The 12659-nt window shown below is 51.2% G+C and overlaps 1 protein-coding gene across 9 annotated transcripts in view; it reads right to left on the bottom strand.

Annotated features, from left to right (window-relative positions):
* The window catches only part of SCN5A (sodium channel, voltage-gated, type V, alpha subunit), a 116375-nt gene that overhangs the window by 24246 nt on the left and 79470 nt on the right, over positions 1–12659 (bottom strand). For 4 of the 9 annotated variants that reach the window (XM_006869139.1, XM_006869135.1, XM_006869136.1 and 1 more), the window contains 4 exons: positions 8776–9213; positions 7442–7597; positions 4548–4668; positions 3696–3850 (listed from right to left, as the gene is read on the bottom strand). In XM_006869139.1, the coding sequence (XP_006869201.1) occupies positions 3696–3850; positions 4548–4668; positions 7442–7597; positions 8776–9213 (870 nt within the window). Of the gene's footprint in view, positions 1–3695; positions 3851–4547; positions 4669–7441; positions 7601–8775; positions 9214–12659 lie in introns of all 9 variants that reach the window. The other 5 variants (XM_006869134.1, XM_006869137.1, XM_006869133.1 and 2 more) reach the window with 2 other exon arrangements.

The following is a 12659-nucleotide window of genomic DNA, read 5'->3' as shown; positions in this document are numbered from 1 at the left end:
TGCAGGATAATGCGCTGGGCTGCAAAGTAAGTTTGAACCACAAGGTCAGTGGTTCAAACCCACCAGCTGCTCCCTGGAAACCATATACAGTGTCACTATGAGTAGGAACCAATCTGATGATACTTAAAAACATTTATGTACTGCAGAGTCCTGGTATAGCACTTTAGGATAAGCACTGGATTGCTAACCATAAGGCTGGTGGTTCAAATCCACTAGCCACTCCTCAGAAAGCCTATGCAGGGTCACTATGAGTTGGAACCAACTCAAAGTCACTTAACAACAACATTATATAATACACCAATATAAATATAGGTGTCTTTTCAAGATGAAATAAAAAGGTTATCTTAGAAAAATGCAAGGGTTTCATGTGTGCTGGTGTAGCTACAACAAGGGCTTCATGAATTTCCTTTATAATGATGTTTACACTAGATTTGTTTATCTTGCATGGGGGGCAACTGCAGTTGCAGATTTCATTCTACGGTACACCAAGCAGATCATCTTTCTGCTGAAATGTCAGGACTTTCCCCTGCTTCTTGGGAGCACTTCTAGTGCTGTATGGGTCCCATGCCAAGATTTATGGCCTTATACTGAATACGAAAAACACAGAGTACTGTGGGCGGTCTGTTTTTACTGGGTACTCAGTTTACTGGAGAGACAAACAGCTCACACATTGATCGTTAGTGACATGGTATTTTTTTTTTTTAAGTCTGCATATGAGTGAATCCACGTTGTTCAAGGGTCAACCGTATAAATGTTGTTAAGTGTCATCCAGTGGGTTCTGACTCATAATGACCCCGTACAGGGTTTCTGAGGAGCGGCTACTGGGTTTGAACTGCTGACCTTGTGGCTCAAACTAGCCTTGCAGCCCAGTCCATTATCTTGCAGCCCCACACCAGGACTCCATATAAAATTAGATCTCTTATTTTCTGTTTTTTTCTCGATTTGTCAAGAACTAATAGAAGTGTAGGGACCATGGTGGTGTAGTGAGTTATGCATTGGACTGCTAGTCGCAAGTTCAGCAGTTTGAGTCCACCAGCTGCTCTACAGGAGAAAGATGAGGCTTTCTGCTCCGTAAAGATGTACAGCCTTGGAACAAGAGTTGGAACTGACTCAGTGGAACACAACCACCACCCAACGGAGGTCCAAAATGATGTCCTGGTGTGGCGCTGTAGAATAAGACTACTAACCGCAAAGTAGATGGTTCAAACCCAACAGCCGGTCCTTGGAAACCCTATATGAGTAGGAACTTAATTCAACAGCACTTAACACAGCAACAGCGGAAGTGGAGTAAGCCCTCTCGTTACTAGTGTACTGTTGCCAGTCTTCGTGGGTTTTGCTTTATATATTTAAATGTTCTTCTATCCCAAGCAAAAATAATCACAGTAATTACATTCTTATTATACGTTGGGCCTTCTTTGTCGGATCTCATTTTATCTTGCAGTCAGTCTTGTTTAATGTTGTTATCAGTGTCCATTTGCCTGACTGCCTAATACGTTCTCTCCATCATTTCACTTCTAATATTTCTGAATTATGCTGTTCAGGTTTGTTATTTGAAAACACATAGCTGACTTGTTTTTTTTTTTAAACCCAAGCCAAGTCCTTTTCTTTTAAAAAGATGAATTTTGTCCAGTTACATTTATTATTCAAACATGTTTGATCTTCCTTCTGCATTATTGTCTGTTGTCAGATTTTAAGCTTCCTTGTTACTTCTTTTCTCTCTTATACTGTTTTCTTTAAAACAGTAAAATCTTTTTTTCTTTAAAAATTTCCCTTAGCAATCTGGAAGGGATATAGTCTTTTGTTTTTAAAGCAAGTTTATAACTTTAAATAACACACTTAGACTTCTCTTTCTCAATATATCATAGACATGGTTTTTTAACAACAGTGCCTGGCTGTCTACCCTGAGTACATTCACCAGACGCTTGCCAAAACTCCTTCTCACTTATACCAGGTTGAGTTTTTCCTCCACAGCCCAGACTAGATGGCACTGGCTGCCCTTGTTTGTGGCTGTTTAAAAACAAAATTTGTTAACATATTGTCAAATCATCCTTCTTTGAAACCTACAGAGATTTGGCTCGAGCTGCCAATGGTAAAACAGCAGGTGGGCTGCAAGTCATGGCTACAGGCCCACTCAGAAATGGGGGGGAGAGAAAGCATGAGGGTGGGAGGCTTCAGAGTGACAGCCACAGGGGCTCCCCGTGGCTGTCCCCCACAGAAGACAGCACAGAGTGGAGGCACAGGGCCTTCTCCCCTGCTCCATGGTCCTAACCCTTCCTTGTGAGTTCCTCATCCGTGGAGTATCACTATATTAGGTACTTGTTCCACCTGGGCCAGGAAATTCCTTATTTGCTTTTCCCTTCTCAATCACAACCCTCTCCACCAACCAATACTTTGTAGACTCTGCTCCAGGGCCCTTGAGAAGGGCTCTGAGAGATCACAGCAGGGTGCTTGGGGCATCCTCCAGACATGACCCAGCTCCATTTGCTTCCTCCAGGAAGTCTTCCTTGATTGCTGCAGCCCTCCCATCACCCTGGCTACTCCACTCTAGTCTTTGCTCAGATCTCTCGTGTTGATATCTGTCTCAAACCTACTGAACATAATGTGGGAGTTCTAAAGGTCGGGGCTGAGGTCTCTTATCCTGCCTCCCCCGCCCTCCCCCCCCCCCCATGGTTTACAGAGCTAGATACAGGGAGAGCTTAGAAAAGACATAATGAACAAATGAAAGGTGAAGACAAACAAATCGCTTGGCGGTTGAGCCAGTGCCCACCATGGTGATCCCTCATGGTACATACTAGAACTGCTCCACAGGGTTTGTTTGTAATAGCTACGGAAGCAGAATGCCAGGGCTTGCCATGGGACTGTATGGTGGGTTTGAACTGCCAACCTTTAAGTAAGTTGTTGTTAAGTGCCGTTGAGCCAGTTCTGACCCATAGTGAGAGGGTTTTCAAGGAGTGGCTAGTGAGTTTGAACCACCGACTTTGTGGATCAAAAAGACTTTGCAGTCCAGCGCATTAACCCACAGTGCCGCACCAGGATAGTTGAGTTCAAACCATTTAGGGCTCTGGAATCCATCTGCCTGAATTCAAATGCCAGATTGACCTCATGTAGGGAATGCCCTTGGGCAAGTTCCTAAATGTTCCTATAGTGGGTTGTATGAGACAAACAGCACTGCCTCGCACTTGGAAGACATGAAGTCAAAGGCTCCATCACTGTCTATAGTTGTTAAGTGCTGCTGAGTCAGTTTCAACTCATCGCAACCCTGTATAGCGTTTATGAGGAGCATCTGGTGGGTTTGAACTGCCGACTTTGTGGTTCAGAGTCCAGTGCTGATCCCACAGCGCCATACCAGGAGTCCACTGTCGTCCCCATCATGGGCCACATCCTGAGGGTCCCGACAGAGCACCAGATCTGTGCACAGGTAGGTGTCACCAAAGCTCCTCTGTGGGAGGCCGGTGACCTGCCACCTGTGTCAGTTGGATAAGTGATCTTGGACACATCATTTTCTTTTTATAGAACAGGGAGGCTGCTAGCTAGATGGCCTCTCTGAGCTTCTCTTACTCTGGCCTCCACATGTACTGTGAGTGACAGGTTTCTACGGTGACTCTTGCTCTGGCTCAGCATTCCAGCTTGCCCCACCCTCTCCTCTTCTTCCTTCCTTCCCTCGATGCCCCCACCCTGTACCCCCAGGAGGGTACCAGCGCTCCACTGCTGAGCAGGATCATGAAGATGATGAAGGTCTCGAACCAGCTGTGTTCCACGATGCGGTAGCAGGTCTTGCGCAGTCGCCACCAGACCTTCCCTGGGGCTTGTGTGGTGTCCACTGCACAGCAGGGGCAGCGCCGGACACAGCCTACGTGGGGAGAGGAGGAGGGGGTGAAGTCTCAATCCAGTCAGTGCTAGCTCAGGGCACGCAGGCAGAAAGTTGGGAGGGCCAAAGAACTAGCTGAGAGCGATGGCAAATGATGGGGTTATGACTCAGTGGTGCTCCCCAGAGAGGCCAGGTGGGCCAGGCATCCAGAGAGAGGGTGCATGACCTGGAAGGTCTGGGCAGTGAAAGGCTGGGGATGGGAAAGACTTCGAGTCTGGGGTCTGCTCATCTGGGAAACTCCCCTGGGCAATGTTCAGGAGCTCCTGGGGGGCTGTGTTCTGGGTCTTCTCCATGTTGGCAGTTTCTGAGCCTTGGGAAGGGAAACTTCTCACTGACAGCTACTGTGGAGGCCAAACCTTCATTTCATTCACAGCTTCCCTCCAATTACACCAATTCATAAAAGTGACAGATGTGTCACCAACACAGCTCCATGCCATTCACCTTCAGTATTTATGGGGGGACTGGTATGTTCTGGGCATCATGTCAGGGCAGCTCCTGCCGCTGTGGGTCACACAGCACATACTATTTCACCAGTCCTCTGTGCAGCCGACCCAGAGGTGCAGATGGAGGAGTGAGGGAGGGCAGGCAGGCATCTGGGTTAGGGAACCCAAGGGAATGCTGGGCCTTGAGTCCCCTCCAGGCAGGGCTGAGGCTGAGCCGAGGCGGCCCAGGGCAGTACCTTCGGTGAAGCAGTCCTCTGGGTCCTTGGTATCCTCTCCGAGGTCAGGGATCTGCTCCAGGAGGTCAGCAGTGTTGGTCATGTCTGCTGTGCTACCCTCGGAGAAACTGTCCTCGTGGGTCTGTGGGCAGGGGCATGAGGGTGTGGCGGGTGAGGGCCTGAGTGTGGGTGGCACCTTCCAGCCTCCAGCCCACAGTCTGGGGGGCCTATCCTCCATGTGCATGCTGGGAATCAGACCTGGCAGGATGGACAAGAACCTTCCACAGAGCCTACTGAGGACCAGTCAGGGTTAAGCCGGGCCTGGGCCTCCTGGCTGTTGCTGCCTTGAGCATCTGTGGTTCTGGTCTGCTAGAGATCAGAGCCGAGTGCAGGGAAGCTGGGGGTGGGGATGATGAAAGGCTTGAGAAAATACTGGGATGGAGAATGTATCTATCTGGGGACAAGACAGACAGTGGACACACTGGGACATTGGTACACAGTGGTGGCTTGGCACACGCAGTACAAAGAGGCATGCTGACACCATGCCAGGGAAACAGCACCACATCCACAACAGAGTCAGAACCAGGGATACACACAGGCAGCAGGGTCGAACATGCAGAGAACAGGCCAGCAACTCCGTCCACGCTTTGTGCCCGAGTCATCTGGGTGCTAATGTTATAAGCAGACCATGGAGTAAGATGGAGATGGTGCTAGAACCTTCCCTGACTGGCCTAACCTCGCACACCCTGAGTTGGAATCTATGGAGGCATGTGCACATAGGAGGTCCCTTGTGAGCACCTGTATATGTTGTGTGTGGGCACAGGTGTACAGGGTGTTGTAGTGGCCACTGCTGGTGTTCTTTCCAGTTACCCTTTACTGTGGTCAGCGAACCCTCTGCAAACGGCTGTGAGTGCTGGCTACTTAGCTGCCCCTTTCTCCAGAACACTGCTTTTAGCCTAGGAGCCGCCTCTCCAAGAAACACTTCAGGGGTTGTGAGCCAACCCCAGGGGTGGCCCCCAGTCAGTGACTGAGTGATATGGGAGCTGTAGAAGGATGGATCTCTTCTCTCGAGTTGGGTCCACATGGGGGGTGCAACCCAAGCTCAAGACCCCCATGGGCTAGGCTCCAGGCTGAAGTGAGATTCCCGTTGACATCTCTTTTAGTAGCATCTTCTTTTGCCCTATCCAGTTTCTCGTACTTCTCTCTAGGTCTGTTCTGAAAACAGTCCCTCCAGAAATTAATTTATAAAGAATCCCAGTCTCAGGCTCTGCTTCTAAGCAACTCCGCCTAAGACAGGTGTGTCAGGGGAAGAAGGTTTCTGTGAAGCAAGGAAAACCTTCATTTACTTCAGATCATATCGAAACTGCCCAAGCTCAGTTGGTCCCATTTCACACTGGCCCAGCATCAAGCTCACTTAGAGGGGAGCCCTTCTGCATTCTTGGCCGTGCCTAGATTTCCACACTTTTCCTTGGATAAAGGATTCCAACGATATCTCAAATCCTCTTTTTAATGGTGAGGTTTGGGATGGAAAAGGGGTGGGGTTGTAGTGGGGGGGGGCAGAGGAGGTCCTCATGCTGGTTTTCCTTTCAGATGGGTGCTACCGAAAGTCTGTGGGACTGAGGTGTAGGAGACAAGGCTCCTAGGGACTAGCTGCTGGTCATCAGACAGGGTCCTTCTCCCAGGAAACACCACAGTGCATCTCTCTCCCTCTACCGCTTCACCACAACTAACCTTAAAGGGATTACAAAACTTGTTCAAAGGTCAACATTTCAGTATAAATGTGTCTTCGCCTGTGTCTTTCCAGCCACTTCCAAGTTGTCCTGCTCCCCACATGCCTTCATAAAACCATAGGGGCGGGGGGTGGGGTGGCGGCACAACTGTGGCCTACACCATCAGGACAATGACCCCCTAGGATCTCACCCTCCAACTGGCCATGACCACAAAGCCTTCTCTGGGTCAATGTGAAGGGACCATGTAAAGGAGTTACACTGCATTGGAATAAGTATTTCCTGGACTGAGGACTGAGGTCAGGCGGTAGCAGAAAGGACAGAAACTCTTCTGTAGCCTTCAGTGCGACATCTTGCCAGCTCTGTCTCAAATGCTCCCGGGGGCCAGGTAGGTAACAGAATGAAGTCAGGCAGGTGGGGTCCCAGGCAAAGCAGAGCTCAGCTGGGGCCAAGGGAATGACCACCTCCTGTTCCCAGCAGGGCGGCTCCTCTTCCAATGTTTCAAGAGAAGTCAGAAATGTAGATTTTTATAGAACAGCCCCTGGGTTCAAGTAAGGCACCCTGGTGGCACAGTGGTTAAGTGTTGGGCTGCTTCCTGAGAGACCCCCCACTCTGAGGGAGAAAAGGCATCAGGCAGTCTCCTTCTGTAAGGACTACACCCTTGGAAGCCTTATGGAGACATTCTATTCTCTCCTAAAGGTTACTGTGAGTTGGAATTTACTCAATGGCAATACGTTTCGTTTGAGTTTTTCATAACGGATTTAAATTAAAGTTTTTTTGTGGCTAGAGGTAGGCTGGGTGGGCCCTGTTTGCAGACTATTTTAGTCCAGGTGAGAAGCAGCTAGCTTGTGGCCACCGTGTCAAGAATTTGTTCTCGGAAGTTTCCTGGAAGTTCACCCTGGGTGGGGGCATTCACAATGCAAACATTTGCCAAGTAGGACCAAGACACATGGACAGAATGCAGTGAGGATGAGCACATAAAGGCGTTAGTCCTGCACCAGAGCCTGGGCGGGGGCTGCTTCCAGAATCTTCCCAGGGGATCCGGACCTCATGCCATCGCTCAGTCTGCAGACAGTGGACGTGGTTCCCACCAGTACATGCAGGCGCACGGCCCAGACCCTCTCAGAGCCTGGTGCAGGGCCAAGTGGTGGAGCCCTAGCTGGCTTCAGCAACAAAGGCGTGCATTACCTCCATGCACCCTGGCGCGGGGGGCTCTGCTTCCCGCTGCTGCTGCCCGTCTGCCGGCACACCAGCCTCTGGCTCAGAGGAGGCGGTCTCTGACACCTGGCTCCAGGCCCTGGGCTCTAGGGGTGTCTCTGGGCCACCGGACACAGGCTGAGATTCCTGCTGAAGAGACCTCGGCCCGTGACTGCCCCCACTCACTCAGCCAGATGCTCTCCAGGGGCCCTGGGCAGTCTAGGGCTTTGCCTTCTGCCCTTTTTCTAGGTCTTCCATCTCAATGAAGACCCCCTCCCTCCTCAGAGGCCCTGAGTCAGTGGCTAGGAGATTCCTGGTGGGTGCAGCCACCCTGAGCCCCACCATTCCCTGAAAGGGTATACAGCTGGGCCACGATGCCCAGTTCACCCATACGGCCATCTCTACTTTAGAAGGACAAGCTGACTTCCCTAGGCCCCATGATGCCCCTGCTTGCCTGCGTGTACACGCACACACGCATCCATATACTACTGCTATTGGCCCTGGGGAAGGAGAAGGAAAGGAGGGGCAGCCGGAACTCCACTCCTAGACGGGGAACATCCTGGAGATCATTAGGAACTGTGGTCCTGACCGTGCCAATCTCCCCGTCACTCTCACCTCCGCTCATTCTGCCACCTGGCCACAGGGTCCACAGGGAGCAGGAGGGAGAGCTGCTCTCAGAGCCCGGGCTCCGCAGCACGGCCCAGACAATCTCTCCCCACTGCGTGACCTAACGGCCCACGGAGAAGCCCTTGAGCCCAGCTCAGGCCAAGGGGAAGCTGTGGGGAATGGCACTGTCTGTTCTGTCCAGACTCTGCTTTCAAGTGTTAAAAATAACAGGTTAGGAGATAAGATAGTGCTGTCTCTGACACTTCCCGTCTTAGGGATGCTTATTTTTAAATCTCGGAATGAGCTCCGGGTGTGGGAGGAGGGGAAGGGGCAGTCAGGAGGTCAGGAGACTATAGCCCTCCCTCACCAAGACTTCTCACCATGTTAATCCTGGAGGGTGACAGTGGTCAGGCTGGGCACTGGGGCTAAGGGTCATGGTTCTGTCCTAGACTCATGGGTGACCTCCTACCAAGTCTCTCTCTTGCCATACCTCAGTTTCCCTATTTGTATAGTTAGCGGCCCATGACCAGCCAACTGGGTGTGACAAGTTACCTTCTAGGTCCTCTCCTGGGCTGGATGAAGGAGGGAGGGCTGAGACCTGGTCTCTGAGAGGCCTCCACCCTACCTCACTGCTGAGGTAGCCTCTGAATGTCCCGGATAGTTGGACTCTGGGCCCAGGACCCAATAAGCACTGCACACATGTTGAGTGGGAGACTCACCTGCTTGCTAGACTCTTCCTCTGAGCCCAGACTGTTTTCCTCGTCCTCCTGATCATCCGTATCTGACTCAGCCACGGCTATGGGGACACACACGGGCTCTGGGTCCCCTGGAGTCCCCTCGCCTGGATGGTTGCCTTCTTCAAACCGTGTCTCCTTGCGGGCCAGGGGTGCCTTCCCCACCTCTTGGGGTGCTGGGGAGCCAGAAGCAGCAATGCAGCTGGGCAGCCGGCCTTGGGAGGTAAGGACAGCTGGCTTCTGGGGCCGTCGGCGCAGGAGCCCACAGCAGAAGTCCCAGGTGGTCCTCTTGACAAAGCGCAGGCCCCTCTGGATGCGGGCCAGGGCCAGCTGCAGATTGTTCATCTCTCCGTCCTCATCAGGGGCTGTGAGGTTGTCTGCGCTAAAGGAGCTGAGTAGCAAGGCCAGGAAGAGGTTCAGAACCTGTCAAGGCAACAGGCCACGCTCACCAAGGTGCTTCCAGGTCATGGGAACTCAGCTCAACTCCATGATGAAGACACTGAGGCCCGGAGACCTTCAGGACTGTTGGTGGTAAGTGGTTCTGAGTCTCAAACCTAGGTCCCCAGGCCCTCATCATCTTGATTTTTTTGTATTTGGATGGTTGGTTATGAAAGAGAAGACAAACTCTAACCCCTCTAAAGGCTGATACACAATTTGAATGGAGAACATGACATTCAAACCCCTTGTGTGCAGACCCAGGTTCAAAGGAAAACCATTGGTTCATCCAATGTCAAAGCCTACAGAGGAGGACAAAGCCTGTGAGGGGGGGCAGGGGCTTATGCAAGGTCGTAGAAGCAGTCCCGGAAGTCCTGCCCCAGAACCAGCTGCCTCTACTCACAGCGTTCCCTGTATCCCTTCCTGTGGCTTTGAGGGTAGTGGGGTCAGGGGGCTCCTTTCTGGGAAGTGAGGCTCTTGTGTAGGATTACCAAAGACAGAATCTTACCCAGAAGTACTAGGAGGTGAAGCAAAAGCTGTGCTCTGCCTCTGAGTTCCCTTGGAGTTAGCTCAAAGACCTGGGGCACATGCTGCCTGCACCCCGACACCTGACTATGTCTTCGAGGTGAAGAACCTGATGATCTGTGGCTTCTGGGGACTAGGTTCAAGAACAGTCAGGGACTTGGATCCTGAGAGCAGATGTTTTTGTGTTGCGTCTGCCAGGTGAAGTAGCCTGCTCCAGGAATTCATTGGGGATGAACAGAGATGGATACAATGAAGAGCAGTGGGCACCCTCAGGGATCCCGGATTACCTGTGTGGTTAAGTATGGAGTGGTGTTTGGATGGATGTTGCACATGGGACCAGACAACTGAGACGAGATGGGAGGGCTCAGGGTTGGTCCACGGAGCCACGGTAAGGGCTAAGGGTTTACTTTCCAGAAGGCACAGTACTTGCTTTTAATAAAACAAGATTTAGGAATTTGAGACCCCTTAAGGGGAGTCTGGAGGACTGCTTGTTGTTAAAGTACCCTGCAAGTGTGAAGTTTGAGCTTTTATTAAGAACGAGAACTCTAGCTGTGTGATAGGGGCTGGGCTTGGGTTGATTTCCCAGACTTGGATGGCGAAATTAAGATGCGGTGGGCTATTCCCAGACACAAGTCAGACTGATCCCTGATCATCACCAGGTGACAGGCCCCTAGACACAACCTCCCCACCATGGTCTTTATGTCTTGTCCTCCCAGACACCCCCAAAGTGGGTGCAGTTAAAGGGGGCTCCATGTAGGGAATGGTTTGAGGCTGGGTACTCAGCTCTCTCTGGTTTTCTAGTCTGAACTCTGGCTTTTGCTTCTCACGAGCCCCCCTGTTCCCCTCCCCACCCACCCCAAAGTTGCTGTCCCCAGGAAGTCCATACCTGACACAAAGCTAGGCATGAACGTTCTCATGAACGCAGTGGGGAAGAGCTAGGCCTCAGAAAGATGTTTTGGTTTACAAAGTAGCACATATTCATGTACACATCTCTTTTCTGTCGTCTATGGAGAGATGATTGCTGGCAATGCCTTTAGTATGCAGTCACTGGGGGTGGGTCATGTGCTGTGATTCAGAGCTGCTGTCTGCAATGACCCGTGGTCTAGCCCCTGGCTCACTCCACACCGGCCCAGGCATGGCCTGCCTCTGTTTACTGGATGCCCACACCTGACCTCTGGCTGGGGGAAGGGTGGAGGTCACCTGGGCAGCCCCGTCCACCTATCCAGACGCGCAGCTGCTCTAGGGCCTCCCTGGTTGCTGGCTTCAGAAGGCTTCTTCCAGTGCCTTCCCTGTCAATCATGTGGCTGCTGGGCCCCAGCCCCTGCCTGATCATCACTTCCCATTTCAATGGCAGTCTTGCTTCCACCCACGCCAGGCAGCAGCCCAATTCCTGAGGCGGCCTAGAAGGGGGCTGTGTGGGCTGGCGTTAGCTTCCCTCCTCCAGCAGCCCTGAATCTTCTCATCCCCAGGCAGATCCGCTGGGAAATCGCAGGGCTCTGTGTGAAAGGGGTGGCTCGGCTGGGCCCTGGACAGAGAGCTTGGCACACTTGCAACTTCCTTGGAATAGACAGACTCTGGGCCAGGGGCTGAATGAGGATCCATGCCCAAGGGATTGGGGAGATGCAGGGGGGCATGGATCCAGCCAAAGAACCAGCCTCTACTGACACTATACACTCTGGGTTCCTTATGTGGGGCCTGAGGGGACTGAGTCTCACAGGTCTGGGCCTGCCCTCTCTGGCCTGGTGAAGGCACATGGGAGGAGAAAGTAGGTAGATTTGGGGAAGGGCTCTGGAGTCTGCAGCCCACAGCACTCAGTCTATTAAATGTTGTTGTTAAGTGCCGTGGAGTCAGTTTCGACTCACAGTGACCTTGTATAGGGTTTCTGAGGAGTGGCTGGTGGGGATGAACCACAAACCTTTCAGTTCCAACCAAACTTGCAGTCCAGTGCATTAACCCGCAGCACCACACCAAGATTCCAGTGATAGCTGGTTCTAAAACCCCTTGCAAGGTCCATGACTGAGACACAACTACCACCTATGGAGTCTGACCAGACAAGTGAGAGATGTGAGCATATGTGGAAGACCTGTTTACCCAGAAGGACTCCATGTCCACAGTGCACACTGACGTCTGCCTGAACCACTGACTCGCCTCAACTCTTACTTCTTCCTAAGACCTTTGCTGGCATTTAGGTTTTGGTCTTTCTCAGCTCTGGAATTCTCCACATTGTAAAGATACAAGGCCAGATGAACCTGCCCCAGGACAGACAGGTGACATGGAGCAAAGCCTGGGCTTCTCTTAACAGGATGGTGGGACCTCCCACAAAAGCTACTCATGGGACACGCAAGGTTCCCACTGGTCCCACAGCCCCTGGACCACCATCTGCCTATACCTGTGCTTAGCTTTTTGCTTGTCCTACTCCTTCCCTCCCTAGAAGCACCTGTTCACCAAGTCAGCTGTAAACCCTCCTCTAGGAAGCCTTCCTTGAATTCCCAAGTTGGAGGGGATCAGGACTCATGGGCTCTGATCACTCTGACCAGCTTAAGAGTCCTTTCAAACATGTCCAAACTCCATTCTGTCAAGTTGGTGAACAACGCCAGGACTGCGGCCAGGTAGGACACACTCACCTTTCTAAGCCTAACAGCATCTAATATAGTAGTGTGCATATAAAAAGGGCTCAGCCAATATTTGTTAAACTGAATTTTTTAAAATTAAAAAAAAAAATCATTGATAGTGAATAGTTGAATAAAATATGTAAATAAGTGAATAAATAAATGAATAAACAATGAATACACAGATGAATGGGAGAATGGGTACAATGCAATGAAGATTTAGTGAGTGGAAGGATGAGTTAATGAATAAGTGAATCGAAAGCTGGATGGACAGGTGAGTGGAGAATAGGATGAATGAAT

This window comes from Chrysochloris asiatica, unplaced genomic scaffold (assembly GCF_000296735.1).
Source record: "Chrysochloris asiatica unplaced genomic scaffold, ChrAsi1.0 scaffold00127, whole genome shotgun sequence".
Lineage (NCBI taxonomy): Eukaryota > Metazoa > Chordata > Mammalia > Afrosoricida > Chrysochloridae > Chrysochloris > Chrysochloris asiatica.
Note: the sequence above shows the minus strand (reverse complement) of the source record. Positions and strands in the feature narration are given on the sequence as shown.